This window comes from Lutra lutra, chromosome 12, assembly GCF_902655055.1.
Source record: "Lutra lutra chromosome 12, mLutLut1.2, whole genome shotgun sequence".
Taxonomy (NCBI): Eukaryota; Metazoa; Chordata; class Mammalia; order Carnivora; family Mustelidae; genus Lutra; species Lutra lutra.
The window spans coordinates 75,556,815-75,584,036 of record NC_062289.1 but is presented as its reverse complement, the minus strand read 5'-3'; the positions used below and the strand labels follow the sequence as shown (position 1 = coordinate 75,584,036).

General features: G+C 52.1%; 1 protein-coding gene across 9 annotated transcripts in view; it reads right to left on the bottom strand.

Moving 5' to 3' along the window:
- The window catches only part of TPST2 (tyrosylprotein sulfotransferase 2), a 48,342-nt gene that overhangs the window by 15,008 nt on the left and 6,112 nt on the right, over positions 1 to 27,222 (bottom strand). The window contains exons 1-2 of one of the 9 annotated variants that reach the window (XM_047697385.1): positions 21,798 to 21,816; positions 1,918 to 1,989 (exon numbers count right to left, since the gene is read on the bottom strand). Coding sequence is in view for 4 of the 9 variants with exons in the window: in XM_047697377.1 (XP_047553333.1) it covers positions 1,918 to 1,989; positions 15,101 to 15,210 (182 nt within the window). In the remaining 5 variants the exon portion in view is untranslated. Of the gene's footprint in view, positions 1 to 1,917; positions 1,990 to 5,741; positions 5,827 to 10,189; positions 10,264 to 13,948; positions 14,062 to 15,100; positions 15,253 to 17,252; positions 17,274 to 21,797; positions 21,817 to 27,222 lie in introns of those variants that run through there. The other 8 variants (XM_047697384.1, XM_047697377.1, XM_047697378.1 and 5 more) reach the window with 8 other exon arrangements.

The following is a 27,222-nucleotide window of genomic DNA, read 5'->3' as shown; positions in this document are numbered from 1 at the left end:
TCTGGGACAAGGAAATCTGACTCCAGAGCTACTTTCAGGGCAAAGGCAGGCTGAACAAGACATAAAGCTACTTGGAAACCTCTCCAAGGACCTATCAACTTGTTCAAGTGCTCATGAGACTCGAGACTAGAATTCTGTTTATTATTTCATGTTGGTGCTTCTGGGGGACAATCAATCACACTTTAGTTTGAATTAGAGCCACCCTTTCTGCCTGACACTTGGTGGGGAGCGAGAGAATGGAGCTTTGGGGGAACAGAAGCGATGGGAGGGGCGGTGCAGAGACAGGAAGAAAAGGGGTAATTTGGGAAGGCTGTTTCCAGAAAGGATAGGTACAGTGTGCATGGTCGTGTGTGTGTGTGTGTGTGTGTGTGTGTGTGTGTGTGTACTCTCTAGCTTATGTTTGGGGTTGGAAGTGGTTTGGATCCCAAACATCAGGGAGAAAGGCCTGGAAGAATGGACAGGCAAGAAAAGGAAAATGTTACTGACACACCAAGTTTGCTTAATGCTGATTATTCATGGGGCACCTGGGTGGCTCAGTGGGTTAAAGCCTCTGCCTTCGACTCAGGTCATGATCTCAGGCTCCTGGGACTGAGCTCCGCATCAGGCTCCCTGCTCGCAGGAGCCTGCTTCCCCCTCTCTCTCTCCCTGCCTTCCTCCCTGCCCACTTGTGGTCTCTATCTGTCAAATAAATAAATAAAATCTTTAAAAAAAAAAAATGCTGATTTTTCATTTGGTTACAGCACTTTATTCCTTTTTTTTTTTTTTTTTTTTTTTTTTTTTGGGTAGGCTCCACGCCCAGTGTGGAGCCCAAGGCGGGGCTTGAACTCCCGACCCTGAGATCAAGATCTAAGTTGAGATCAAGACTCAGTGGCTAAACCCACTGAGCCACCCAGGCACCCAAGGTTATTAACAATTTAAAACGAGGCGCCCAATTTTTGTGTTTTTACATTTATGAAGCACTTGCTCAACTAAAACTTTTATTATCATGCCTCACGTAATGGGACCATCTCTACCATCCCTGGGGGTAGGGAAACCCCGCCCTCAGCAGCTCAGAAAGAAGCCACTGGCTCAGGGTCACACGGCTGGAGTGGCAGGCCTGGAGCCTGCCAGGCTGAGGCCGAGCTGTTCGCCGTCCTCAGACAGGACACACCCACAGGCCCGTCTTTGCCACCAGAAGAAAATAGCTCAAAGCAGACAGGTCAGCCCTAAGCAGAAAACAGCAAAAAACTGGGGGATCCCTTGAGAAGAAAAAGTAGGGTGACCTTGTAGAGAGATATAGCCAGTGACCCAAAGGCAGCTTCCTGGCCATCCACAGCCAGGGACCCCCAACTCTGGAGAGGCCAGACCGGTCCCCACTGGACGCTGTCCAGGGAGGTGTCCCAGCGTCCTGGCAGTGAGCATGGTGGGTGAGAGCCACAGCTGTGGCATCTGACGGCCCTGGGTTCAAATCCTCCCTCTGCCACTTGCCAGCTGGTAACTTACACAAAGGGCTTCACCCCTCTGAGCCTCTGTTCCCCCCTCAAAAAAGCAGGGGGAGCGTAATAACCCTCTCTCAGAGAGCTATTATGAGGTTTAGGGAAATTTGGGGCTCAGCCAGCATACCAAGGCCCTGGGCAGATGGGACACGGAGGGTTTGGATTCTGGCCATGCCTGGAATCTGCTCCACAGTCCCCTGTGGGACTCAGCCTTCTTCTACCACCAGGACCATCATCTCTCTGAGACCAAGAGCTGCTGAGGCCTGCCCCCTGCATGCTGCTGGGGCCCAGCTCGTTCCTGCACCGTATTTCTACCAGAGAGGACGCTTCCAGCTGGGGGAATGTGGCACCCAGGGACAGAGGCCGGAGGATTGGAGCAGTTCTTTCTAGGGCAGGGTCTGGAGGTACTCAGACTCTGCGGGAGCCTTCTGGATGCACTTACCTTCCCCGGGCACTCTCATCGCTGGGTCCCAGCCCTCGTGGCCGCTCGGCGAGACTGTCCACTGGCTGACCCCTGTAGAGGTGAAGGAGAGGCTGCATTATGGGTGGATGTTGGGGAGGGGCTGGGCCCCATCAGAGGGGCAGAGGAGGGGGTCAGGATCCCCAGTGGGTATCCGGCGATGACTCTGGAGGGAAGTATTCTGGGGAACGAGCTGGAGTGCCAGGCGAGGCCATCTGAGCCCAAGATGCCAAAGCTGGGGTCTGTACTTGCCTGGTCCTACAGGGAATGAAATGGCTTGCTGCTTAGGCAGAGAGGTGTAAGCCGAGAATGTGAGCTAAGGCACTGCCGCCTTAGGGTGCCCCTCGGTCTCTGCCAGCCAGTGTTCTTCCTTCCTCTCAGCCCAAGGACCTTGGACTTCAGGAAAAGGGAATGTAAGGATAAGCAACCACTACCACCACTATACCACTAACCACCATCTGGGGCTGCTGGGTATGGTTGAACAGGTTGTACACTGCCCATTTCCAAAAGGGTACCACAAACCTAGCCTAGGATAAATACGGCGCCCTGGCAGTGGGACATTCTCCTGCGGCTGCCACCCAGTAGTGACCAAATGCCTACTATGTGAGTGCCTTGTATCATTTAGTCCCCCTACGAGGAGAGTATGAGGATCCCAGTTTTAAAGAAGAGAAAAAGAGGAAGAGCAACTGACCCAGGGATTGCTGGAACCAGGATGCCCAGCTATATCTGTGAGACTCAGATGCCTAGCTCTTTTTTCATTTTTTAAAAGAGTTCATTTATTTGAGAGAGAGAGAGAGCATGAGCAAGGAGAGGGACAAAGAAGAGGGAGAAGCATGCTCCCCTACTGAGCAGGGAGCCAGACACGGGGCTCGATCCTAGGACCCCGGGATCATTAACTGCGCTGAAGGCAGGTGCTTAACTGACTAAGCCACCGAAGTGCCCCCAGGCGCCCAGCTCTTAACCATCGCACTAAAGGAACTGGGCCATGAGTACAATGGGGTCTGACAGGAACCTGGGGTGAAGGTGGAACCAAGGGGGCTCCTGGTGTACATCCCACTGCTGTGTCCTTACCCTTCACAGTGGGGAGGAGTTCTAGCCTGCTTCTCCCCTCCCCGCATGTTACAGATGGGATGACTGAGGCCCACAAGGGAAATCACATCACAGCCTCACACGTGGAGTCTGGGGCTCTTGGTCCCGTTGCAGGACGTGGGGGTTTCAGAACATAGCTCTGCAGCTGAACGACTCCCTGAATACATAAATCATCGGTCTTCTGGGCCTCAGTTTTCCCGTCTCATAAAATGTGCTGTTTGTTGAAAGCTCTCAACGACCTGTTCATAGTGAGCACTCAGAATCTCCAAAGTATTTGTGCGGTGCTAGATATCTGCCAGGTGTAAGGCCCTTGCTGCATTTCTGTCCTCGCTCCCTCTTCACTCACTCCTCTCATCTGTACTTTGGGCCTGTCCTCGAAAAAGTGGGCTGCTGAGTTCTCACAAATGGAGAAGGGGGATGTCCAGGTGTAACCACAACGACCAGCATCCCCTGAGCTCCTGGGGCCCAGGTAGCCCACAGCCGAAGCCTGCCTCTTGGAACAAATAAAAACAATTAGGGCCAGGGCACCTGAAGCTCTTCTGGCCAAGAGCGAGATGGCTGGGGCCCAGATGCCCCCGGCTGGTCCTTGAAATGCCACAGTATTCTGTGCGGTGCTTGTGCTCTGGGAAGCCTGCCAGCCACAGGCTGGGTGGTGGCGGGGGGGTGGGGGCGGTGCTGCCACAGCCTCCCAACCACTGGTCAGGCATTTACATTCAATTTCAACTCCTTGAGTGCCCCCATATTTCAAGAGCCTGGTAACCCCGTGGGGGCGGGGCGGGCACTCTGCTGGATGGGGCAGGTCTGGGGCGAGGTGAGCAAACAGTGGCCCTAGCGCCAAATCCAACCTTCGCCCTAAGAATGGCTTTTAGCCCAGGTCATGATCCCAGAGTCCTGGGATCGAGCCCTGCATCAGGCTCCCTGTTCAGCTAGGGGGGTGGGGGCATGTGTCTTCTCCCTCTCCCTCTGCTCCTTCCCTCCCTGCTCCCTGCATGTTTTCTCTCTCTCCTTCTCTCAAATAAATAAATAAAATCTTAAAAAAAAAAAAAAAGTCTGACTTTTCTTTAAGGGGAGGAGGAGGGGGAGGACAGGAAGAGGAAGGGACCTGGGAAAAGGAAAGAAGCAACAACAAAAACCATACCCACTCTGCAAAACCTGAACTAGTCAGTATCTGGACATTTTTAGAACGGGTCTGGGACCCCCGCTCTAGAACATTCCCATCAAGGGCAGGAAGTTCTACCAGAGGGCACTGACTTGGAAGACAAATGAGATGCATGGATATGGGGGGTCACTGAGCCCCTCTTCTCTTGTAGGAGGAAAGGCAGCATGGGTTAAGTACCACTGTGTACTCGACACCAGACTGCATTTCATCCTCACAAGAGCCCAGTGTGGCAGGGTGGGTGGGGGAGGCCCCCCTCTCCGGTTCTCCAGTTTACAAGTGACGCAGGCCCTTGTGGGGACAGGATACATATAATTATGCCCAAGAGCAAAACTGCCACATCAGCCGAAACAAAGAGCAAACACAAACCACAAAAAGAAAGAAAGACAAGAAGGAAACACCGACAATTCGAACCATCACCAGGAGTGGGGTTTGGCGATAACATGTTTCTCCTCAAGACATACTTTCAGTGTCGGCATCCTGCCTTTCTCTAGAATAAAATAATAGAACTAGTACATTTAGAAATCTATGCCACACAAGGTTGTTGGGGGTTGGGGACGGGCAGGCTGCTTGGGCTGGCTCTGATCCAGGCTCCACCAGCTACTGGCCGTGTGACCTTGGGCAAGTCACCGAGCCTCTCTGAACCTCAGTTCCTGGATCTGTAAAATGGGGAGAAGAGCAATACCTGTAGGGCATTTGCAGTGTGGTCAGTGCCAAAGGGGAACTCGCCTCCTAGGGGTGCTGGGAGGTGGAACTAAGTTAGAACACGTTGGACCAGCGCTCCACAAACAGCGAGTGCTGTTTCCCCTTTGCCCTTTCCCTTTCTCGTTTCATGCTGGTCAGAACCTCTTAAGGTGAGGCCTTTTATCTCCATGTGATGGGTGAGGAGACTAAAAGGTGGAGAGCTGAAGTGGTTTGCAGAAGCCACACATCCAGCAGAGAGAAGAGTCAGTTTCCAAAGCTGGCTATGTCCCCGAGATGCTGTCCTGGGCGTCACGTCACGTGACTCATAAAATGGGGGCAAGCAGGGGAGGCCAGCAGGGACTCTGCTCTCTCTCTCTCTCTCTCTGCACTGGCCCATGGGTTTCCCTGAATGACCACTGGAAGGGAGGGGCGGGGAGAGGGCTGTTCAGTGATCACGATCCCCTTAGGCCCACATTCATTCATTCCACGAACGTTTATACCTACTGTGTGCGAGGCACTGACCAGGACACTAGGACACATGGAGGGCAGCATACAGAGGGCCCAGCCCTCGTGGAGCTGACACCCTGCTGGGGTAGCAAGGAAAGTAGCGTGAGGGATAATGAGGCCTGTGACAAACGCTCAGAAGGAAATGCCCACAGTGGGGCAGGGAGACGGGCCATAACGTGTCACAGAGGAGGTGACATTAACACTGAGACCACGCCAATCCAATCCCAGGTTCAGGCTCCTGTGAATTTTCGAACTCAGCATGGTTCCTGCAGGCTGAGAGGTCCCCCCACCCCCACCTTCCCCCCACCCGCACTAGGGAAGGGGGCTGGAGCACAGTATGCCAGGGAAGCAGGCAGGTAGCTGCACTTACAGAGTGGTCTTGGAGCGGGGCCCGGGGCCCCTGTGGGCAGGCTCAGCCATCAGCCCTGCAAACTCTCTCTGTGGGCATCAGCTCCCAAACATTCCATTGCCGTGGCTACCGTCCCCACCCCCACAGATGTCACCACCCGGACCCCCTGGGGAGACAGGAGACCAGTGCTCTCTGGGGCCAGGCCCCTGGGGATCAGAGACCTGTGCCGCACTCTGGAGGGACACCAGCCAGAGGAAGAGGTCAAAGGTAAATTCTGAAGCATAAAAGCATTCTCAGTGCTTAAAAAAGGAAGAAGAGAAGGTGGGCTGGCTCTCTACGTTCAAGTATGAGCTCTTACTTACTGAGCACTTATTTTTTTAAAGATTTTATGTATTTATTTGAGAGAGAGAGAGAATGCAGGCGCACAAGCAAGGCATAGGAGCAGGCAGAGGGAGAGGGAGATGGTAAGGAGCCCAAAGCAGGGCTTGATCCCAGGACTCTGGAATAATGACCTGAGCCGAAATCAGACACTTTATAGACTGAGCCACCCAGGCACCCCTATTGAGCACTACTATATGCTAGGTCCTAAGCTAAGGATTTTACACAGATCACTGAATTTTGTTCTCACTACCCGCCACTCTCACGACCTCCTTTGACCCTCCCTTATTACCACATATTTAATGGGACTCAGAGAGGTGGGGGTCACCTCCCAAGGACACACAGCGGATAAGCAGGGGAACCAAGAGGAAGACCCAAATCTTTACACTTTTTACCGAAAATGACCTAAGCAGGGTCCCCCACATGCTGTCCAGGATCCCCCTAAGAGGCCCAGTTCGGCCCCCTATTAGGCACTAGTTGGGAATGGGAGTGATGAGGCCCAGGGCTCACATCCCAGCTCCCCCACTCAGAGGAGGCTGAGGTCACTGTGGTGTCACTCATGTGACTCTGGAGTGGCTCTCTGAGCCCCAGTGTTCCCACCGGACAAATGGGAATAACACAGGAGGAACTGGTGCCGGAAGACAGGAGTGGCCTGGGGAGGCTGGATCAGCAAGTCTCCTCTGTAAAGGGCCAGGGAGCCAAGGATCTTGGCCATGTGGGTCCACGGTCTGTGAGGCCACCTCTCCATTCATGAAAGCCGCTGCACACGAAAGGAAGGTGGGTGGCCGAGTTCCAATTTACAAAATCGAGCAGCAAGCTAGGTTTGTCCCGCAGGCCTCTGTTGGCCGACCCCCTGGTCTGGTATGCTGCAATCAGGGCAGCACACGCCCCACCTGGGGTAGGGGGCTGGGCTCAGGCAACCCCAGGAAATGCAGATGCAATTCGCCCCAGTGGGAGTTGCTGTGTATTTCGGTTCTGGGCTCCATCCCAGACAGGCCAACGGGAAACCTCAGGTGGCCAGCCTCCGGTGGGTGAGAGAAAAATGTACAACTCGGGAAAACAAATAGTTCATTTAAAAAAAAAGAAAAAAGCAGTAGCAGCACAAGCATGCACACAGAATCATCTGGCATCTGGTTCTGTCGCCAAGTAAAGACTCGGGGAGAGAAATTCGTGTGTGCCCAGTGCTCCTCCGGGCATTCTGCTTCTCACCACTACCCTGGGGGCAGACACTATGATTAGCCTCTGACAGAGAGGGTAAGGCTCAGAGAGGCGAGGTGTCCAGCTCAAGGTCACACAGATGGTAACGGCCTGAGCTGGGACCCAGGTCCGACAGAGGCCAGAACCCAAGCTCTTCTTAATCACTTCCCTGAAAACCTACCCCACCCAGTGCACAGATGGGGAAGCCATTTGTCACGTGGCCGCTCAAGGTAGCCACAAGCTCAGCCCCCACCCTGTGCACCACAACCCCCCCGCTCCCAGCATGACCCATTCAAGCCTTCCTGCTTGGGAAGATGGGGGCCCCTGCTTGGTAAACAATGCAAACGGGACACACACGTACACGCATGTACACACACACACACATGCACACGCACCCATGCACACCCACAGGTGACCCTGTCTCCATTCCTCTGCCAAGAAGCAGCCAGGGGTGGGAAATGAGCACTGGAGTAGGAGTCCTAGTTCTGCAGATGACCAGCAATGCAGTCCCTGTCAGGGTAAAGGGTGGGGGGACATATTCCCTAACTTCTCCATGCCTGTTTCCTCATCTGTGAAATGGGGATACTAACAGGGCTGTGAGGGTTAAACAAATAACCTGCCAGTGCTCACAACAGGCTCTGTGACTGTACCACTGTGGGTCCTCCCCTTTCCTTTGGTTCTCAAACCCCCATGCTGCAGACCCCTGGGTCCCACACCCAGACATTTTGATTTGGAAATTAGGTGATGAAGCCCAGGGATCTGCCTTTCACCTCCCACCCCGCCACTAGAGGAAATGCTGCTTAGGGCACTGGAGCTGGTGGTGGAGTTGCCCACTGCCCAGCCAGGCCCCCACACAGTGGTGCAGGGCAGCATTAGGGCACAGACCCACGTCTAGCTGGTCCTTTGACCCCTTTGTGCCACCGAGCCCTTCAACTGTCTGGTGACACTGATGGGCCCCTTCTGCGAAGAGTGCTGTTTTTTGTTTTTTGGTTTTTTTGAGAGCAAGCGAGCATGCATAAGCAGCTGGGAGAGGGGGAGCAGGGGAGAGAATCTCAAGTAGACTCCATGCCCAGCGTGGAGTCTGACACGGGGCTCGATCCCACGACCCTGAGATCATGACTTGAGCCAAAATCGGGAGTTGGCCACTTAACGGACGGAGCCACCCAGGCACCCCTAGAGTGTTTTGAAATAGAATAAAATACAGAGGATCAAAAGAACACCAATTATGGTGGAATCTGGCTAAGGACAGCGTTACCAAAAAAATGCTCTGATAAAGTAACCTACACACACATTTAATAAAACAATAAATATGATCTAGGGGCAGGCCCCACAGCAAATGTAATGTGCATGCTATGATAAGAAGAGAAATCTGTAGCCACTGGCAAGCAATATAAAGATATATGTGGTTTCTGGGGCACCTGGGTAGCTCAGTCACTAAGCGTCTGCTTTCGGCTTAGGTCAGGATCCTGGGATTGAGCCCCACAATGGGCTTCCTTCTCCGCGGTAAGCCTGCCTCTCCCTCTCCCTCTCCCACTCCCCCTGCTTGTGCTCCCTCTCTCGCTGTGTCTCTCTCTGTCAAATAAATAAATAAAATCTTAAAAAAAAAAAAGATATCATGGTTTCTGTTGGTCACCAAGGCCCCGCTGTCTGGATCTGTGACCTACACAGACCAGGAGGAATTATTAAATCAGAATCAGGGAAATCTTCCTCCAAACTCCCAGGCCCCTCAGAGGCCATCCAAAGACTAGGCCTCCAGGAGCCAGAGAGCCTGTACTCCTGCCTGGGGAGAGGCAGGGGCTCCAGTTCCTGCGCATTGCCTCATGACACGGACCAACATAAGAGCAAGAGGGGAAAGCCTGAGGGCAGAACCTAGAGCGTGGCTTGGGTCTTTTGGCTTCACATAAAAAATAAAAGGAGGAGACAATATGACTAATAGGAAGAAACATTACCTCCACCCATGCTGGCAACACACGCCAGCACGTGACCTTGGATATGAACTCAAGTTCAAAGCGAATGGAGGACACCAGGGACTGGAGTCGGGGCAACCTTGGCCCCAGACACCGAACACAACCCTGCAGGGAAGCAGAACAAGTTGTGTGTCTCAACCGCCAGCGGGGCACAGAGCCCCAGGCGGCCACTCAGCCAGCCTCTGTCCCTCAGCTTCCTCATCTGTAAAATGGGTCCAACCATCCTTAGGAGCAAGGATTCACAGAGATGGCAGCTTCACCAAAGAGCGAGCAGAGGGCAGGCCCGTCTTTCTCCAAACCACATATCCCGCATGTAAAGTTGAGACACCCAGGCTGTGGCCTTTGTGGACCACCAACCCGGAAGGCAGAGCAGAGAGTAACATTCCGTGACCCAGGACTAGGGGAAGGAGCTTCTAATCTTACATGCTCTGCTCAGGCACCGTGCCACCAGGACATGCTTCTTCCCTCTCCGGGACTCAGTTTCCCTGCCACGGACTTCCAGTGGGTGGCCGAACTCTGAGGTTCCTTTCCCTGCCCCATACCCAGCTTCAATGGCTAGAACCTTCTTTGATGCAACCCCTCAGAGGGTTCCCCATGGAAGATTTCACTTGAAAAGGAACTCAGGGTTAGCATTTTATTTTTTTTTTTAACACTTTAGTTATTTGAGATAGAACGAGAGTGAGAGAGCACAAGCACGGGGAGCAGCAGGCAGAGAGAGAAGCAGACTCCCTACCAAGCAGGGAGCCCGATGTGGGGCTTGATCCCAGGACCCTGGGATCATGACTTGAGCTGAAGGCAGACGATTAACTTACTGAGACACCCACGTCCCCAGGGTTAAAGAGGACAAGAGAGCTGGTTTCCTTATCTGTAGAATTAGAACAGGCAGTGCCCACCTCCTGCGGCAGCATAGAGGGAATAAGATAATACCTCCAAAGTGTTATCCACGCCCTGACTCATGCTGAGCCCCCAGTTCACATGGCCCAGGATACCCCCATGCTCCCAGCTGTCGATGACATTGAGCCCTGAAGGCGACCTGGGACAAGGCTTTTCACCTCTCTGAAACTTAAGATGGAAACGGCATTCCAGGCTCATGTGAGGGCTCCCCTGCTAAGGATGACCAAAGCAGATGGCCAGGTACCGGGTATCCTGATAACTCTTTGAGGACTAGAAGCCACGGATGTTCCAGCCACCTACACACTCAAGTCTTGGGAAATCTGTCCGGTCCAGCCGGTCTGAATTACACCCCACGCAGCTCTGGCAAATTCCCATGGCAGCCGAGTGGCTCTCCAGACCAGGCAGAGGCGCTGTTCAAAGCAGAACACTCCCCAGGGCTGCAGACGGGGCCACTGTACACTACCGTGGCTTCTCCTAATTGGTCTTCCTTCCTTCCATCCTTGGCCAGCACCCAGCTCATGTGTCTGCCTCAAAGAGAACACGGGAGATGAGGCGAGGGGTGGGGTAGCCCAACAGTGGTTAAGGGCAGAGGTGGACGGCTCAGGGGGACCCAGTCCAAGTTTGACTCTGCCAAGGAATAGGCCATGAGACCTGGGGCCAGTTCACAGCAATGGACTCAGTGTCATCTGTCGAATGGGCTGAGTGGCCTGTCTCGGAGGGGTGCTGGGATGACTGTTGAGGCAAGTGCTCAGGGCAGGACCTGGCAGGAGGAGGATTCCAGTAAACGCCAGCTATTAAATTATCATCACCTGTAATTAGATATTCTCATTAACCATTCCACGGTATACACAACAGACCTGGATGCAACCCTATAAAAATTCACTATGCTGGGGGTGCCTGAGTGGCTCAGTTGGCTGAGGGTTTGACCTGATTTCTGCTCAGGTTATGGATTCAGGGTTGTGGGATCAAGTCCCACATTGGGCTCCATGCTCAGCACAGAGTCTGCTTCTCTCTCTCACCCTCTGCCCCTCCCCCCCTTCTCAATCTCTCTCTCTCTCAAATAAATAAAATCTTAAAGAAAAAATTCATTACCGGGGCTCCTGGGTGGCTCAGTGGGTTAAAGCCTCTGCCTTCGGCTTGGGTCGTGATCCCAGGGTCCTGGGATCGAGCCCCGCATCGGGCTCTCTGCTCAGCAGGGAGCCTGCTTCCCTTCCTCTCTCTCTGCCTAACTGTGATCTCGGTCTCTCAAATAAATAAATAAAATATTAAAAAAAAAAATTCATTACCCTGCAAGACATCCAAGGTAAGTTAGGTGACAGAAAGGCTGACTGATCCCATGCTGGTAAATATTTATGTTGGAAATTTATGTTGGAAAAATACTCTAGAAAGATACACCCTAAAATGTTAACTGGAACTTCACATATTTCTCCTTTTCTTCCCCCTAATTTTCTAGCTCTCCTACAAGGGATATGTTTCAATGGTGTGATATAGGAGAAAAGAGAGGAAAAATGAAATCGGGGTGATTTCTAGGCTTGCTGCATAACTTGGACACCTTCAGCCTTGGAATACAGAGCCAGTTTTTGAGAAAGCCCGGGGAAGCCCAGAGAGCACAGTCTGGTCAAGGTCATGGAGCAGGCCAGGCCCAGGCCCAGGCCCAGCTCTCTAGACACCCAGCCTCCTCTCTGCGGGCATCATTCTGGCTCATTCTCCTAACAAGATTAGGGTAGGTTGGCCTCCTGATTAAAAGTCTGGCTCTAGAGTCAGGCTGAGGATCCCAGCACAGAAGCTACATGACCTTGGGCAAGACACGCAACTACTGTGGACATCGGTCTCCTCATATGTAAAATGAGAATCAGACTTGCAACAGTGCCAGATAGTTTCTGTCCGGATTAAGTAAAATAATGCATGCAAAGCACTTTGTACCTTTCCTGAAAACAGTTGGTGCTCTGGGTCCTATTATTATAGTTATCACTATAATTAGTATTTGCAATTTAGTGATGTCATGGAAAATCCTTTAAAGGGCATGGAATTATAACCCAGCAGGCACAGCAAAGAAATTCAGACTTGGGTTCTAGGGAGCCATGGCAGGTATTTGAGCGAGAGAGGTGCAATGTGACTCTGAAGCTGCACAAGGCTGGCAGCCAGTGGCCATCTCCAGGAGCCTTCTTGGTCAGGGTCCTCTGTCACAGGCTCCACATCCTAGGTTGTCTCGCTGGTGCTGCGAGGCAAAAACAGCACAGCTCCCACAAGCCACGCCCCCACCACTTCCAGTTCTGCCAGCTTCCTGGGCACCAGCTGCGCTGGTGAACATCGAGCGAGCCCCAAGCTGGGGGACCTGAAGCAACCCAGATGGCCTCAGTCCACAGGTGGGATGACCAGGAGGTCCAAACACCTGGCAGGGTCCCCGGGACGACAGGGGAGAAACGGCCCCTACTTCAGGGCCACGAAGACTGGTTCCCTTCTACTTCCCTGTGTGACCTTGGGAAAGTCCCCCCTCTCTCAGAGATAATTTGCCCACATGCAAATGGGGTCTTAATGTTTCCATGTGCTTAAGGGCTGCCGGTGGTGGGGAACCTGTGCAACAAAATACAGCAATAAAGCAACAGTGGTTTCCTTCGGCTGCACTCCCACGGCCTGCCAGGCACTGTGCTGGGTGCCGCAGGCACACACTTTAACCAAACCCTCACAATCTAGAAGAAGTCCTTGTACCCTTCCTAGTTCTAAAATTTACTTAAGTATTCAAGTCACAGGTATCATCTCCATATTAAAAAACAAAAACAAAAACAGAGAAAGCTTAAGTCTCTTGGGAGCCAAGTCTCCAACCACTACTGACCGGTTTGGGGAGGCTGACTGCCCTTCTTTCCAGGGGGTCCCAGTGGAACCCGCATCTGAATGGACGCCACACAGGGCCTCTCTCCTACCCTCCCAAACACCCATCCTCCCATCCTTCCATCCACACGCAGTCATATCCCACCACAGACCAATTTTCCTTGAGGGAAAATTGTCCCAATTGGCAATGTCTGGAGACAGTTTTTGTTGTCACAAGTAAGGCTCGTCTCACGAGCAGAGGTGAGGGATGCCGCCAAGCATCCTACGATGTCCAAGTCAGCACCCCCCCGCCCCAGAAACAATCACCGGACCCCCAAATGTCAGCGTGGCCAACACAAGCTTCTGAAACTTGCTAGGTCATGGAGGTATTTCCACGCCAGCACACTGGTTCTACCATCCAGGAAACACTGCTTGAGCACCTGCTGTGTGCCCCATAGCCCAGCCAGACAGTCTAGCACGGGTCACTGTGGCGAATGACACAGGGAAAGCCCCCGCACTCAGAGCGGGCTCATCCTCACACAAGACCCATATGGATCGGACTGGATCGTCCTCCCTCCTTTTAACTGCTCCAGAGCATCCCCTTCCTCCCCCAGCAGGGACGGCCCATCATGCAGGGTAAAACCCTCCCTGCGAGACATTTAGGCTGTTTTCTCCTTTGCTGCAACCCGCCCTACCACACAGGAAAAGGCCTCCTTGTGTCCACGTTGAGAGGCCCCCTAGGGCTCTCTGGAAGCCTGCCAGTCCCTCCTGGAGGTTCCACATCGAATTGCATTTTAACAGGCCGCAGGGATTCCCATGCACCTTAAAACTTGAGCAGCACAGATCTAGGGAGCTATGTAAAAAGGGGGTCAGCTGCCTGGGGGCCAGGCATCCTCAGATCGCAGCAGAAACTGCCAGAGTGCCCCCAAAAGACCCTCTGGCCAGTGGTCTTTAAGGTCCACCATCCCCGCCCACTGTCTGTACCAACTGCATTTGCCAGACGCTGCTGTTTTGATGAGGCAGACGGATCCTCCCCTTTTTCAGCTATGAGGCTGATCAAGGTGTCCAGACAACCAGAACCCAGGGTCGGTGACCTGTAAGGCCTCTCCCAGCTCTAGTTTTTTAGAATTTGGCCATGTCCCGGGCATGTTCCCTGCCAGCTTCCTGCCCGCCCACTCTGGCTGTTGGCACATGGCTCCAAAGTGGGAAGGCGGAAAGGTTACAGCTCACCTAGCAGGGAGGGAAAGTTCCTGAGGGAGGGAACAGGCTCCGTGGGCTGGGCATCCGTGAGCGCCCCTGGGGAGGTTGCCCTGTGCCCATTCATGTTCAGTCACCTAGGACAGAGGACCAGGCTGGGAGACAGGGCAAGCCTGCCCTCATTGAGCACAGGAGGTCATGTTGGGGTACTGGGGTGAGGACAGGGCCCAGGTAGGGAAGGGATGGTTGGGGCCCCAGCTTTGACTGACTAGGCACACATCTCAGCCCATGTTCCTCCCCCAAAAGTGGGCTCATACCACTCACTGCAGAGCTGCTGGGAAGAATGGAATGTAGGGATCAGCCAACAAACAGTAGTGCTATCTGAAGGCCTGTCTCCCATCTCGAGCAGGCACTGTGCTGCTTCCCTCAACTACTCCCTCCTCGCAGCTGCTGGCTACAGTCAACACTGCCATTCACCCCACCAGACAGATGAAGACCTGGAGCCCAGCTCCCAACCCTTGATCTAACACTGAGACACGGTCCTGGGAGTGGTGGCCTGGCACTGACAAGGTCTGCATTCCCCATCTGAATCCTGCCCCTGCTGAGCTGTGTGGACTCAGGCAAGCCCCTTCACCTCTCTGAGCCTCAGCTTCCAAAGCAGTGCAGCCAGGACATAATCCAGAGATAGGAGATACCCAGTGAACAGGGGGGTGTCATGCCCCCTCTGCCAGGGCTCCACATGGTCACCCCTCAAAAGACCCAACCCAGGAAGAACAATCATCCATGGGCATCATAGATCTCTCCTATGCCCTAGGTGCGACAGGGGTGAGGCCATGCAGAGCAGGCAGCCCCCAGAGAGGGAGAGCCACTTGCTCAAGGTCACACAGCCTGCTAAACAGTGGAGAGCAGGGCAGGGAAGCAGGAAATGGGGTATCAAACCTGAGAGGGGCGTGGGCTTCAGTCAGGGTGGCAGGGGAGGACCAAGTTGGGGCTGGCAGGTGTCTGGAGTGGAGACCAGCAGAAGGCGGCTGACTTGTGGTGGCCAACATTACTCCTGCAGTCTCTCAGCTATGAGGCCTCTTTGAAGGACCAGTCTGTCCTGGATGTGCCCGCCCCTCCCCAAAGGCTCCTCCCCTCTGGGCCCAGCCTGGTCACCTGCCCGTGCACTATCTGTCTGGGGCATTAGGGCTCCTTTCTGTGGCCACAGGTCAAGCCTTTCAGGCTATGCAGTCTCCCCATAGATGGACACATCCCATCCTATGGAATCTTCTCTCACCACGGTGGCCAGAGGGTATAACTACCATGGAAAACTGACCACATCGCTTCTCTTCCTAAACCCTTCCACGAGCCGTCAGACTCGGCCTGATATTCTAGCCCTTTCCCAGGGTCCATAACAGTGATGTCTAGATGACATCCAGGGTAAGCCACATGTGGAATTCAATTTTCCAGAAGCCACGTTCAAGGGAAAAAAAAAAAAAAAAAGCCACATGAAAAAGAAAATGGTGAAATGAAATCTGATTCTAGATTTTGTTTCACCCAACCTATCCAAAATATTACCACTAACCAATGTGAAAATTTAAATAAAGTCAACATCAACTATAAATATCGTTTAAAATCAATATAAAGGGGCACCTGAGTGGCTCAGTGGGTTAAAGCCTCTGCCTTCGGCTCAGGTCATGATCCCAGGGTCCTGGGCTCTCTGCTCAGCAGGGAGCCTGCTTCCTCCTCTCTCTCTGCCTGCCTTTCTGCCTACTTGTGATCTCTGTCTGTCAAATGAATAAAATCTTTTTAAAAAAAATAAATAAATAATCAATATAAAAATTAAGATTACTGAGACATGTCCCCCTTAGTACTAGGTCTCTGAAATCCGGGGTGTACATTCCACTTTTCAGTAGGCATATCCGATCTGTATTTAGAGTTCATAAAATTTACAGTTGAAAAAGTACATTTGCATCCCGAAATAGTTCCACACATGCTTAAAAGTTTCCCAAGAACGGAATGAAATGTCTGTTTTGAGATCTAAATTTAAGTTCAATTGAAATAAAAAATTCAGTTCCTTGGCTATGTTGGCCACACTCTAAGGGTTCAGCAACCGCATGTGGCTTACAGCTCCAGGGGGAGGGCGGGGAGAGGGGAGGACAGACAGGGCACACAGATTGATTAAGTCCTTGACTGTCATCCACAGTCCCCACAGTCTGCTCCCGGCCCATTTCTAAGCCTGCCCTTGGGAGTGAAACCCCCAAGCACGCCGAGCTCCCATCCATACATCTCCATGATTCACCAGTGCCCTTCCTCAGCACCTCCAGCTTCCTGCTAGTTCCCACCCAACCCTTCAAAATTCAGCTCCAGGTTCCCCATCCTGCGATGGCATCTCTGACATCCTCTGGCTGGGGTGACATTACCAGTCCTTCTGCTCACCACCACCACTGCCCTTACTGTAACGTCGCAGGGTATTACAACTGTCTGGCTCAAGGCTTCCCAACCTCAGGGCCACGGACACTGGGGCAGCATCCCTCGCCTCTACTCATTAGATAACAGTAATGCCCCCCTCCCCGCACAAGGAGCAACAACCAAAAATATCTCCAGGCATCGCCAGTGATCCCAGGGGGCACAATCATGTCTGGTTGAGACCCAGGGCCTGGCACACAGGAGGCACTCAAGCATGTGCCTGATCACAAGAGGTGTACCTAATAATGTTCAACCCCCTGATGCCTGCCTCCTCCAGGAAGCCTTCCGTGATGCTCTAGCCCAGTCAGTGCTTCCCCGGGAACTCCCGCCGCCCCCGGGGCACTCGCCCCTGGAGCAACATCCTCCAAGGGTAGGCACTGGGTCTTGTTCAGTACTGTACTTTCAATGAATAACTTGTAGAATGGCATACAGTAGGTGCTTAATAGATATTTATAGAACTGACCTGAGAAACACGAATGACTTGGGTTGAAAAAGCCCCCACAGTGTGAGTTTTACCTGTTTTAGTTCAGGGTTCTTTCATCCCAGCAAAGGTGCTAATAACAGCCAGAGCTCCATTTATGCAGCAAGCTCTGAGCTAAATATAAACACTCTGCAGGGTTTAGAGAGGGAAACTGAGGCTTACACAGGTGAAGGGCTTGCGTTGCCTTCAAATCAATGATTGGGAGGCTTGAAATGCCCAGTTCTTCCTCTTACTGACTGCAAGAATTCACAAACGGAAGAAGATATCTGCAATATACAAGTAACATGAGGTATTTGTAACCAGAATATATAAAGAGCTCTTTGACATCTGTAAGAATAGGCAACCCAAGAGAAAAATGGGCAAATTTGAAGAGAGACACTTCATACAAAAGATCATCTGAATGTCAATAAGCATATAAAAGAGCACTTACTGTTATGAGTGAGTGCTACTCATTAGATAACAGCAGCACCCACCCCCCAACCAAGCAGCAACTACCAAAAATATCTCCAGGCATCGCCAGTGATCCCAGGGGGCGCAGTCACGTCTGGTTGAGACCCAGGGCTTGGCACACAGAAGGCACTCAAGCATGTGCTATGACTGAGCAATTCTACTGCTAAGTACACATCCATCAGAAATGCACCGAACTGGGGCACCTGGGTGGCTCTGTCGGTTAAGCATCCGACTCTTGATCTCAGCTCAGATCACGATCACCCAGGAAAATAAATGCACATTAAAAGTCTACTATAAGACCACCATACATGCGAATAGCTTGGAAAAAAAAAAAAAAAAAGATAACACCAGGTGTTACCAAGGACATGATGCAACCACAACCTTCATGCTCAGGGGACAGGGGAACCTGGCAATTTCCTTTGGGAAAATGGCATAACAGAGCCAAAAGCAGAACATGCACCTTTTCTATGACTGAGCAATTCTACTGCTAAGTACACATCCATCAGAACTGGGGCACCTGGGTGGCTCTGTCGGTTAAGCATCCGACTCTTGATCTCAGCTCAGATCATGATCTCACGGCTGTGAGATCCAGCCCTCCATCAGGCTCAGAGCTCATCACTGCTTGCAATTCTCCCTCCCTCTCCCGCTCCCTCTCCTCTCCTGTTGTGTGCTCTTTCTCTCTCTCAAATAAACAAATAAATCTTAAAAAAAAAAAAAAGAAAGAAATGCATCTAACTGTTCACCAAAGAATACCTACCGAAGTGTCCCAGCCCCCAACTAGAAACTAGCCAAATGCCCATTAACAAGAGAATAAATATGTAAACACTAATAAGTTATATATACCGAATAGCCAAGCAAAAGAACAAGCCAGAACTTCACAGAACGATCTGGATGAATCTCACAAATTTATGCTGAGCCAAAAAAAATACAAAAGAGAGCATCTGCGTTTTTATGTACATAAGGTACTTTATATGTTTATAAAGTACAAAGACAGGCAAAATTAACTTCTAATAGAGATGTAAAGATCATGGCTAACCTCTGGGGAGGCCTTACTGGAGCAGGTACCAGGCATCTCGTTGGAGCCGGTACAAGGCATGTGCTTTTTTTCTTGATCTGGTACCTTCACGCCTTTTGAAAATTCATCGAGCTGTCCTCTTAGGAGGTATGCACCTTTCTGCACATATGATAGACTTCAACAAAAATAGTCTTCCAGAGCCACACTTGGTCCAACGCTGAGGAATAGTGGTGCTGGCTGGGGGCCCTCCCACGCACGTACCTTCCCATCAGCTACAGAGGAACACACAAGCCTCCATTCATTCCCTTCATCAACACCGGCCAGCAGGCGCTCTCCCAGGCCCAGGCTTGGTACCGGGCACTGGGAACAGAAAGGTCAACAGAGCGCAGGTCTCCAGTCACACCACCCAGAGCTCAGCTCCTGGCACACACCTCTGCCCACAAAGGACTCGCAATAAAGGAGTAGCCAGGCTGGGCTGGTTTTCATGAGAGGCCAAGGGGATGATGTCTGCCCCCCCCAGGAGAATGGTTTCAGGCTTTTTCCTTCCTGACACTGGACTGAAACTGATCATGCTGGCAGAGGTAGCAGGAGCTTCCTACTGGATTACCACCTCCAGCCCAAAACTCCTTCTACAACATGAGACTTCGGCAGGCAACAACCATCTTGTCACCTCCAACTGGGCGCTGAGCCGGCAGCTCAAACTCGGCGTATCCAAAGCTGATCTCCTGGCCACACCCCCACCAACCAAATACATTCTACCCCTACTTGATGGCAGTATACCATGCTCAGGCCAAAAGGCTTGAAGGCAGCCAGACTCTCCTTTCTCTCTCCCACCCCAAACCAACCCAGCAGCAAATCCTGCCAACTTCCCCTTCAAGGTACAGCCATGCAACCATTTCTTGGCTCTGTCACCAAAGGCACAGGTAACAAAAGAAAAAAGAAACAGACAAACGAACTTCATGAAAATGAAAATATTTTGTGCCTCAAAAGGTACTATCCACACAGTAAAAAGACAATCCACAAAAACAGGAGAAAATATTTGCAAAGCCCGTATCTCATGAGGGATTAATTAATAACCAGAATATATAAGGAACTTCTAAAACTTAACAACAAACCCCAAACCACCTGACGCAAAAATGGGCGAAGGACTTTAACAGATGTTCCTCCAAAGAGGATCTACAAATGGCCGACAAGCACATGGAAAGACGGCTCAGTATCACTGACCATCAGGGAAATGCAAACCAAAACTGCAAAGAGAAGGCATCTTGCAGGAACAGTGTGAATATCTCCCCCTCCCACCTAGTCCCCCAGCCTCCACCCTGCAACTCTCCAACAGTACACATATCAAGGCTCCCCACTATCCTTATGATACAATTTTTTTTTTTTTTTGGAGAGGGAGAGAAAGAAGGTAGGGAGGGGCAAAGGGAGAAGGGGAGAAAGAAGGTGGGGAGGGACAAAGGGAGAGGGGGAGAGAGAGAATCTTAAGCAGGCTCCATGTCCAGCACAGAGCCAGAGGCAAGACTAGATCTTACGACCCTGAGATCATGACCAGAACCAAAATTATGAGTGGGACTCTTAACAACTGAGCCACCCAGGCACTTCAGAATGCGTTTCTCCACATGGCTTGTGGGGGGGTCTCATGATCACTCTCCTGTGCTTCCAGACAAATGGAACATCTATCAACCCAATGGATGCCACATACCCCTGATTTTCCTAACCATTTTCTCTGTCTCCCTCAGACTCTAGGCATGGACATGTGCCCTAGGCCTGGAAAACTGCCATGTTCTGTTCCCAGGCCACAGTGTTACCTTAGGGATGGATACATAACTCATTCTAGGTCAATGAAGTCAGCTAGAGACTTCTGCAGGTACTTCTGGGGAGGCTAAGCAGGTAGGGTGTGGGGTTGAAGGTACAGGGACATCTCCAGTTACCTAACCTGTGGAGCCTAAGAAGCCAATCTAAGAAGATGGAACCAAAAGATGGAGCTGTGGCTCCCTGATATTAGTTGCGCTCCTGGATCCAGCCATGCCTGAAGCCATCCCTACCCCTCAACTTTTTAGTTATGAGCCAATAAACGTACTACTTTGCTTAATTCCATGGGAGCGGGGTTTCTTTGTCAATCAAGAGTCCTATCTAACATGGACCTATATACCCTCTCCCCTACTTTATCTTGGCTTGTTATCACCTCAGCTCAAGCACCACCTTTTCCAGGAAATCTTCCATGAACACCCAGATTAGATTAAACATCTCTTATGTCTCACATTCCCCTCTACCTACCCTTCATCATTCTCTGTAGTAACTGCTATTTGCCCCTTCATCTCCCACACTTAACTGTGGAGAGCTTATGGACTGAGGGAATCTGCCTTGCTTTTACAATTTTTCTCTTTTGTATTCCCACCCTTAACACAGAGCCTGGCACACCCCCAGGCATTCAAATTTTATTTTTCCAGCTCACTTTGTTGATTGGTAAGTGTCCTCAGGTATCAGGGAGTGGTGAAAGAATGAGTTTTGCAGGAAGATGGACCTGAGTCTGAATTTTTCCCTATTAGCTTTGGTAATAGCTTAGATAAGTCGCTTAGCCTCTCTAAGCCTCATTTTCTTATCCGTAAAAGGCAAACAGCAACTAAGTACACATAAAGGCCTCAATAACAAAATGGAGCAGAGTAAATGCTCAATGAATGACGGTGCCTGCCTCCACTTTTCCCTCCAGGGTAGAAATCCTCCCTCTCCCTTTTATTTCTGCCCCGCCACTAGTACGGATATCTGTCAAACTGCCTGCCAAGCGTGCATTCTCTCATCTTCTGGGATCAGTCCTTGTGACCAGGATGGGGCTGATCCCACGCCCAGGACCAGTGATGGAGGGCTGATCAATACAAGGGTACAGACGTTCATGCATAGGCACAAGACCCCAGGTTAGGGAGTCTATCCGAGGATTTGCAGGGAGATTTTAGGGAGTCCAGGTTAGAGAAGTCAATCCAAGGATTTGCAAGAATTACTAGAGAAATGGCTCTCTTACAGCCAAGACTGCTACTGTTAGGAGGATGTATGCCCAGAGGTGTTACTGGGGAGAGCATGCCTAAGAATGAAGCCACCAACAAAGAAAGCCCATCTGAGACATATCCTGATACGCTGGAGTACCTGGATCCAGCTATACCTGAAGGCAATTGGATTTCAGACTTTCCATTTACCTGACCCCCAAAATACAGATACACAGTAGGCTCTTTTGACCTCTGCCTACTTACCACTCCGTACTCTTCTCCCAGGCCCCAGGATGCTTTTTCCTTTTTGAATGTTTCAGTATGACTAAGTCAAACTGATCTCCAAAGCCTTACACGATGATGGCTGGACCCAGCTAAGCACTCGCACTCCTGCCCCAAAGGCATGGAAATGAATTTTCTACATGGGAAGCCAACTCTTACAAAAAGGTCAGGTTGTTCCCATGTATTTTTTTGGCTTACAAAAGAGCCAGGTTGTTCCATATATTCCGCTCACAAGGTCTCTGGCCAACTTCCGCCTTCCCCTGCTTCCGGCTGCAGCTTAGGGCAGGGCTTTTTTGATTGCATTACCTTCCACTTCTTTGTTGTGGAGGTTTTGCAATGGCCGATGGCCAAACAGTGGAAAAGCCTGACCAGGAACAAAGCGAGAAATAACCATTTGCGGGAGGTAATGTCCCCAGATAAGAAGGCCTACACCTTTTTTTATGGTTCATCCAAGGAGGGGGGTGTGGGGGGGGGGGTCAGGCACACAATCAGCACGCTTGGTTCTGGGGCTGTACCTACCTGGGCATCTAGTTTACTGACACTTCAACCTGCCCCTGTCTCCGTTTCAGACAAACCCAGCCCCGGACCAGAAGAGGTTCCTCCCTCACCTACTCACCAAGCAGGGAGAGGAGCCACGGTTTCAAACTCAAGAGCTGCTCAAGAACACTTAACATATCACAAGCCATGAGGAAGAAGGGGAAGCTCGTCAGCGTTCACTGTCTTCTGGGGGAGAGTTGGAGGGGGGACTCCAGATTCAGAGGGAGGGAGTGAACAGTCTTTTCCTACAGGAAAATGGTTTGGGTCCCAAGGATGCCGGGGACCTTGCTGGAGAGTACTTCTATCTGCAGACTTGCCTGGACATCAGCAGGAAGAGGGTCAGCTCGGGAGACAGTGCCTGAACTTCTCTGAGCCTGTTTCTTCATCTGTGAAATAGGTGAACAACATAATCCCTATCGCTGTGAATTACCGAGCGTCTCTATGCCTCCGGCCCCAGAAAACCTTATCTATCATTTTCCCGGTAACGCAACAGATGGTCACGACTGTGATCTCCGTTTTACAGGTGAGGAAGCTGGGGCCCAGAGAGGGGAAGTAACTGGCCCAAGGTCTCACAGCTTGGGCACCAGCCAGCTGGCATTCTGACTCCCATGTGTCTGACTCAGAAGGCCCCATCTTCCCATTGTATCAGGGCTCCTCGCGATGCCTGCCTCGCGTCACTGTGAGTTTTCAGCGACACCACACACAAAAAGGTAAATGTGAGCCTGTTTGCCCAGGACCTGGGAAGTCTTAGGGATTCAGGGATCTGGGAACTGAGTGCCTGGAGGCAGGTGCAGCTGGAGTCCTCACTTTCATCTGGGCTCTCTGTCCCCAGTGCCAGGTGGAGAAGGTCCCTAAAGAGCACAGCTGGGCAAAGTGACTGTAAGTGAGTAATCACCTTTCAATGAACGAGCCCACACCTGGGCATCTGTGCCCTCCAGAACGTGGGCTTCCACCCACATGTCTGGCTGTGCCCTTCACTCCCAGCCCCATTAGGAACGTGCCACACACTGGCAGCCCCAAGAAGTCAGATCTGGAGAAGTCTGTGGATCAGCCCAGGAAAGGGACACTCTAGTAACTGGATAACGGGCAGAATGAAAGGAGAGAGGCGGATCAGGGGAATAAGTAAGTCATGTGACCAAGGAGGTCGGAGGAAGGGGCTGTGGATTCTGGCTGAGGCAGGATGGGGAGCAGAGGAGTGGAGGGTGGTGGTCAGGCAGGAATCTGAGAAGGACGCCCAGCAAGGGAACAGGAGCAGAGGATGGGGGTGGGCGAGGGAGGAGCTTGAGCACAGAGGCCCAGAGGCGTCCAAGCGCACTGGGAATCAAGAGTGGCCAAGGATTCACTATGAGCACAACAGTGTCAAGGTTGCAGTGGGGTTATAAAAATAACCATAGCAAGAACCGTAAGAATAGCAAAGGCGCAGGTACTGCTAACTTTCTGCCCAGACACCGTTCCAGGTGGGACGGGGGGTGGGGGGGCGGTTAGGAGCACAATTTGCACGTGTATTAGTGTAATAGTCCAATCAATCCTCACAACTGATCTGTCACAACGGTGCAGTTATTATCCCATTTCATAGACGAGGAAACTGAGACACAGAGCAGTTCAAGTCCTGGCCTGAGAGCTCAAAGGTGGCGTGTGGGGGAGCATGGTTTTGCTCCTACACTGTCTGGTTTTTAGAGTATGCTTAACCTCAACCACAGTGGTTCCCAAAGTGGGTTCCCAGACCAGCACTGGCAGCTCCCCTTCCAGACCTGCTGAATAAGCGGTGAGGGGGTGGGGTGTGGATTCTGGGTATGGGGTACAGCACTGCCCTTTACCTGTTCAAGAGGGGAGGGAGGCAGGAGAGGAGGGTGGCAGCCAGATCTTGGGGCCTCGAGTGCCATGAGAAGGGGCTCCCCCAACTCCTTGGTAGGCAATAGGATGCTAGTGAAGGCTTTTGAGGGCGGGAGCCATCTCTTCTCCTTTTGGGTTTTCCCAGCTAAAGCACAGAAGACCTTGTGATATAATGGTATCCTCGTGACCCAAGATAGAACAGGCAACATCTAACCAGAACACTGAGGCTCCTAAGGCCAAGGCAGCCACCGCCCCTACCTGAGAGCAAGTGACCTCTGACCCCACCGACCTGATCCCCTCTGCTAGTCTCAGGATCCTTGTGCTTCATTCCCCTGGAGGGTAAGTAGAGACACCCCCAAGGATCTCAGGGGAGGAACCTGCCCAGACTCTCCCAGCAGGAGGGTTATAAGGAGCCAGCCTCAAAGCCCAGTGCCCCACCTAGGAGTGGGTGTTCACAGGACACCCACAGAGGGCCACCGGAGTACCTACCAGCTAAAGGCTCTCCCCACACAGCATCTACCTTGGGGAACCCAGACCTGCTCTGTAACTCCAAATCCATTTTCATGGATTTCGCAAATCACCTCCCCTCGCTGAGCCTCAGTCTCTGAGGCCTCTGTGAAAGGAAGAAGCTGGACCCATTTTCTACTATTGCTAGGATCCCCCAAATTTGCCAACAAATGTGCACTGCTGACCTACTGTGTGCCCCAGTAGAGCCCGGAACATAGCATGGGGCCTGCCCCCGGGAGGAGGGCCAGGGCCAGGGCCCAGGGCCACTGAGACAGAAGGAAAGGCGAAGGCAATGACCCACCCTGGCCATGCATCTACTGTGTGTGGACTCAGGGGGAGTCAGTCCCCAGAGGCAGGGTGACCAACATCTCCACCCCAGGTGACAGCCCCCTGCTGAGTCCCCAAACCAAATTAAACGCAAAGCTGCACTCAGCCCCCTCACTGCCAACCCAGGCTTCCTGTTCCACTGCCTCCCCGCCAGCCCCGGGGTCTGCCCTCTGGGGGCCCCACCCCTGTACTAGGGGCCCCAGGGGCGGGGCTGTTGTAGGGGGGCGGCCTCCAGACCTCCCTGGGCCTCCGCCTCCCTGCCCAGCATCTGCACACCACCTACTCCCACGCCACCCAAGGCCAGGTGATCACGGAGTCCTTGCTATCTGTGTAGGTTCGGTTCTGAAGGTTCTGGGGGCAGGATGTCACTTACAGCCAAAGGAAGTGGGACAGAGAGTTTCTAATGAGATAAAGGAAGAGCGGGGGTGGGGGAGTGGGGAGGTTGGGGGGTGGAGGGGAAGTGGTGCCAGTGGGGGAGGGAGAAGACAAACAGATGGAGAGAGCCAGCCAGAGATAGAGAGAGACAGTGATGGAGGAGAAAGAGTCGGAGAGACCTGAGCAGAGGGAGATAGGGATGGGAAGGAGAGGGGTAAAGACAAAAATAGAGACCCAACCAGACGCAGGGAGCGGGAACAAGATGGGGAGCAGCAACAGCCTGGAACCGGAACCGGAGCCGCAGCCCGTGTCCTTCCCCACCCCGCAGTCAAGGCTCCTGGGGCTTCCGGGAGGAACAGAACCTTAAGAGGAAGGTCACTTGCCAGCCTGGCCCCTGTGAGCCCCACCCCCTGTCACAGGGCTGCCCAGATTCCCACCTGCTGAGGGCCACCTTCCCCATCACTCTCACCTGTTTTGTACTTTTGTTCAATGGCTTCAATTACTAGGACATTTTCAAAGGAAACTAGAACCCACTGGCTTAAATGAAAAACATGCCCTAATTAAAAAGAAACTGCAAAAATAAATGCAAAGGAAGTGATCTTTCAGCCTCCTAGCTGGGGGCGGCCAACCAGGGAGCCCAGGGGGAGATGGGGATGGCAGGGAGGAGGAACCTAGCAAGCAGGGGTGTGCTCCGCCTTAAACAACAGGAGCTCGAGAGAAGTGCTAGGTTAGCGCCGCTCCCGGGTCCTCCAGGGTGGCACTGTGTTGTGACTCAACTCCTGCTGACCTCCAATATTAATACCCCACTCCACCCCCAGGGGCACATCAAACTTCCGGAAGTCTGAGCCATGAGTTCTAGAAGTCCTGCCAGGCCACGGGGTCTCACAGTTCCCAACTTTTGCACCAGTGGTTCTCTCCCCCTGGAACACCTTTCCTGCCCTCTCTTACCCAGATAACTCCTACTGGTACAATTTGTACTCCCCTCCGCCCACCTCCAGGAAGCCTTCCCTGACTGTCTCACATCCCTGTACCAGTATCCCCCAAAGCACTTAGCACCTGTACGACCTCTCTGGCCTGCTGTCTTCTCCACAGGAATGCACAGGGTCAGACATTCCTCACATCCTCGCAGGACCCGGCATAGCCCCCTTCGTTGACTAAATGCAAGAACAGACTAAAAAAAGAAGCGAAGGCCCCCTGACGCCCATGGAACAGTCGAAATCAAGACAAAACCTTCTCTGAGCTGTGTGGGAAAGTTTCAGGCAGAAGCCCCAAGAGCCAAGTATCCAGCAGGCATCCAAATATTACTATTTTACTATCACCTTACAAAATATTATAACTTAAAGGGACCCAAGAGATAATCAGATCAGGGGTTGCCAGACTTTCTGTAAAGGCCCCAGCAATAAATATTTTCAGTTTTGTTGGACCTCATGGTCTCTGGCAGAACCATGAAACTCTGCCCTGTAGTACAGAAGCAGCCCCGGACAGAATGGAAATAAATGAGTGTGGTTGTATTCCAATAAAACTTGATTCACAAAAACAAGCAGTGGGCCAGACTCAGCCCCGGGCGCTATAGTTTGCCAACTTTCCAGGCAGGCACCTAGGTGAGAGGTGTGGTTGACTTTCTTCTTGTCTGATGCCTCCACTGGAGAGTAAACTCCAGGAAAAATGAGACCTGCACCCCAGCATCTAGCCAAGAAACTTCTACACATTCCTGTTCTACAAGTAGTTCAGTGACCCAGGCCCACTGCCAGGTGCTGGGGCCGCAGATGCCCATGGAGAGCAGTCCTCAGTGATTTCTGTGCAGTGAAAGGATGGATGGGTGACTCCC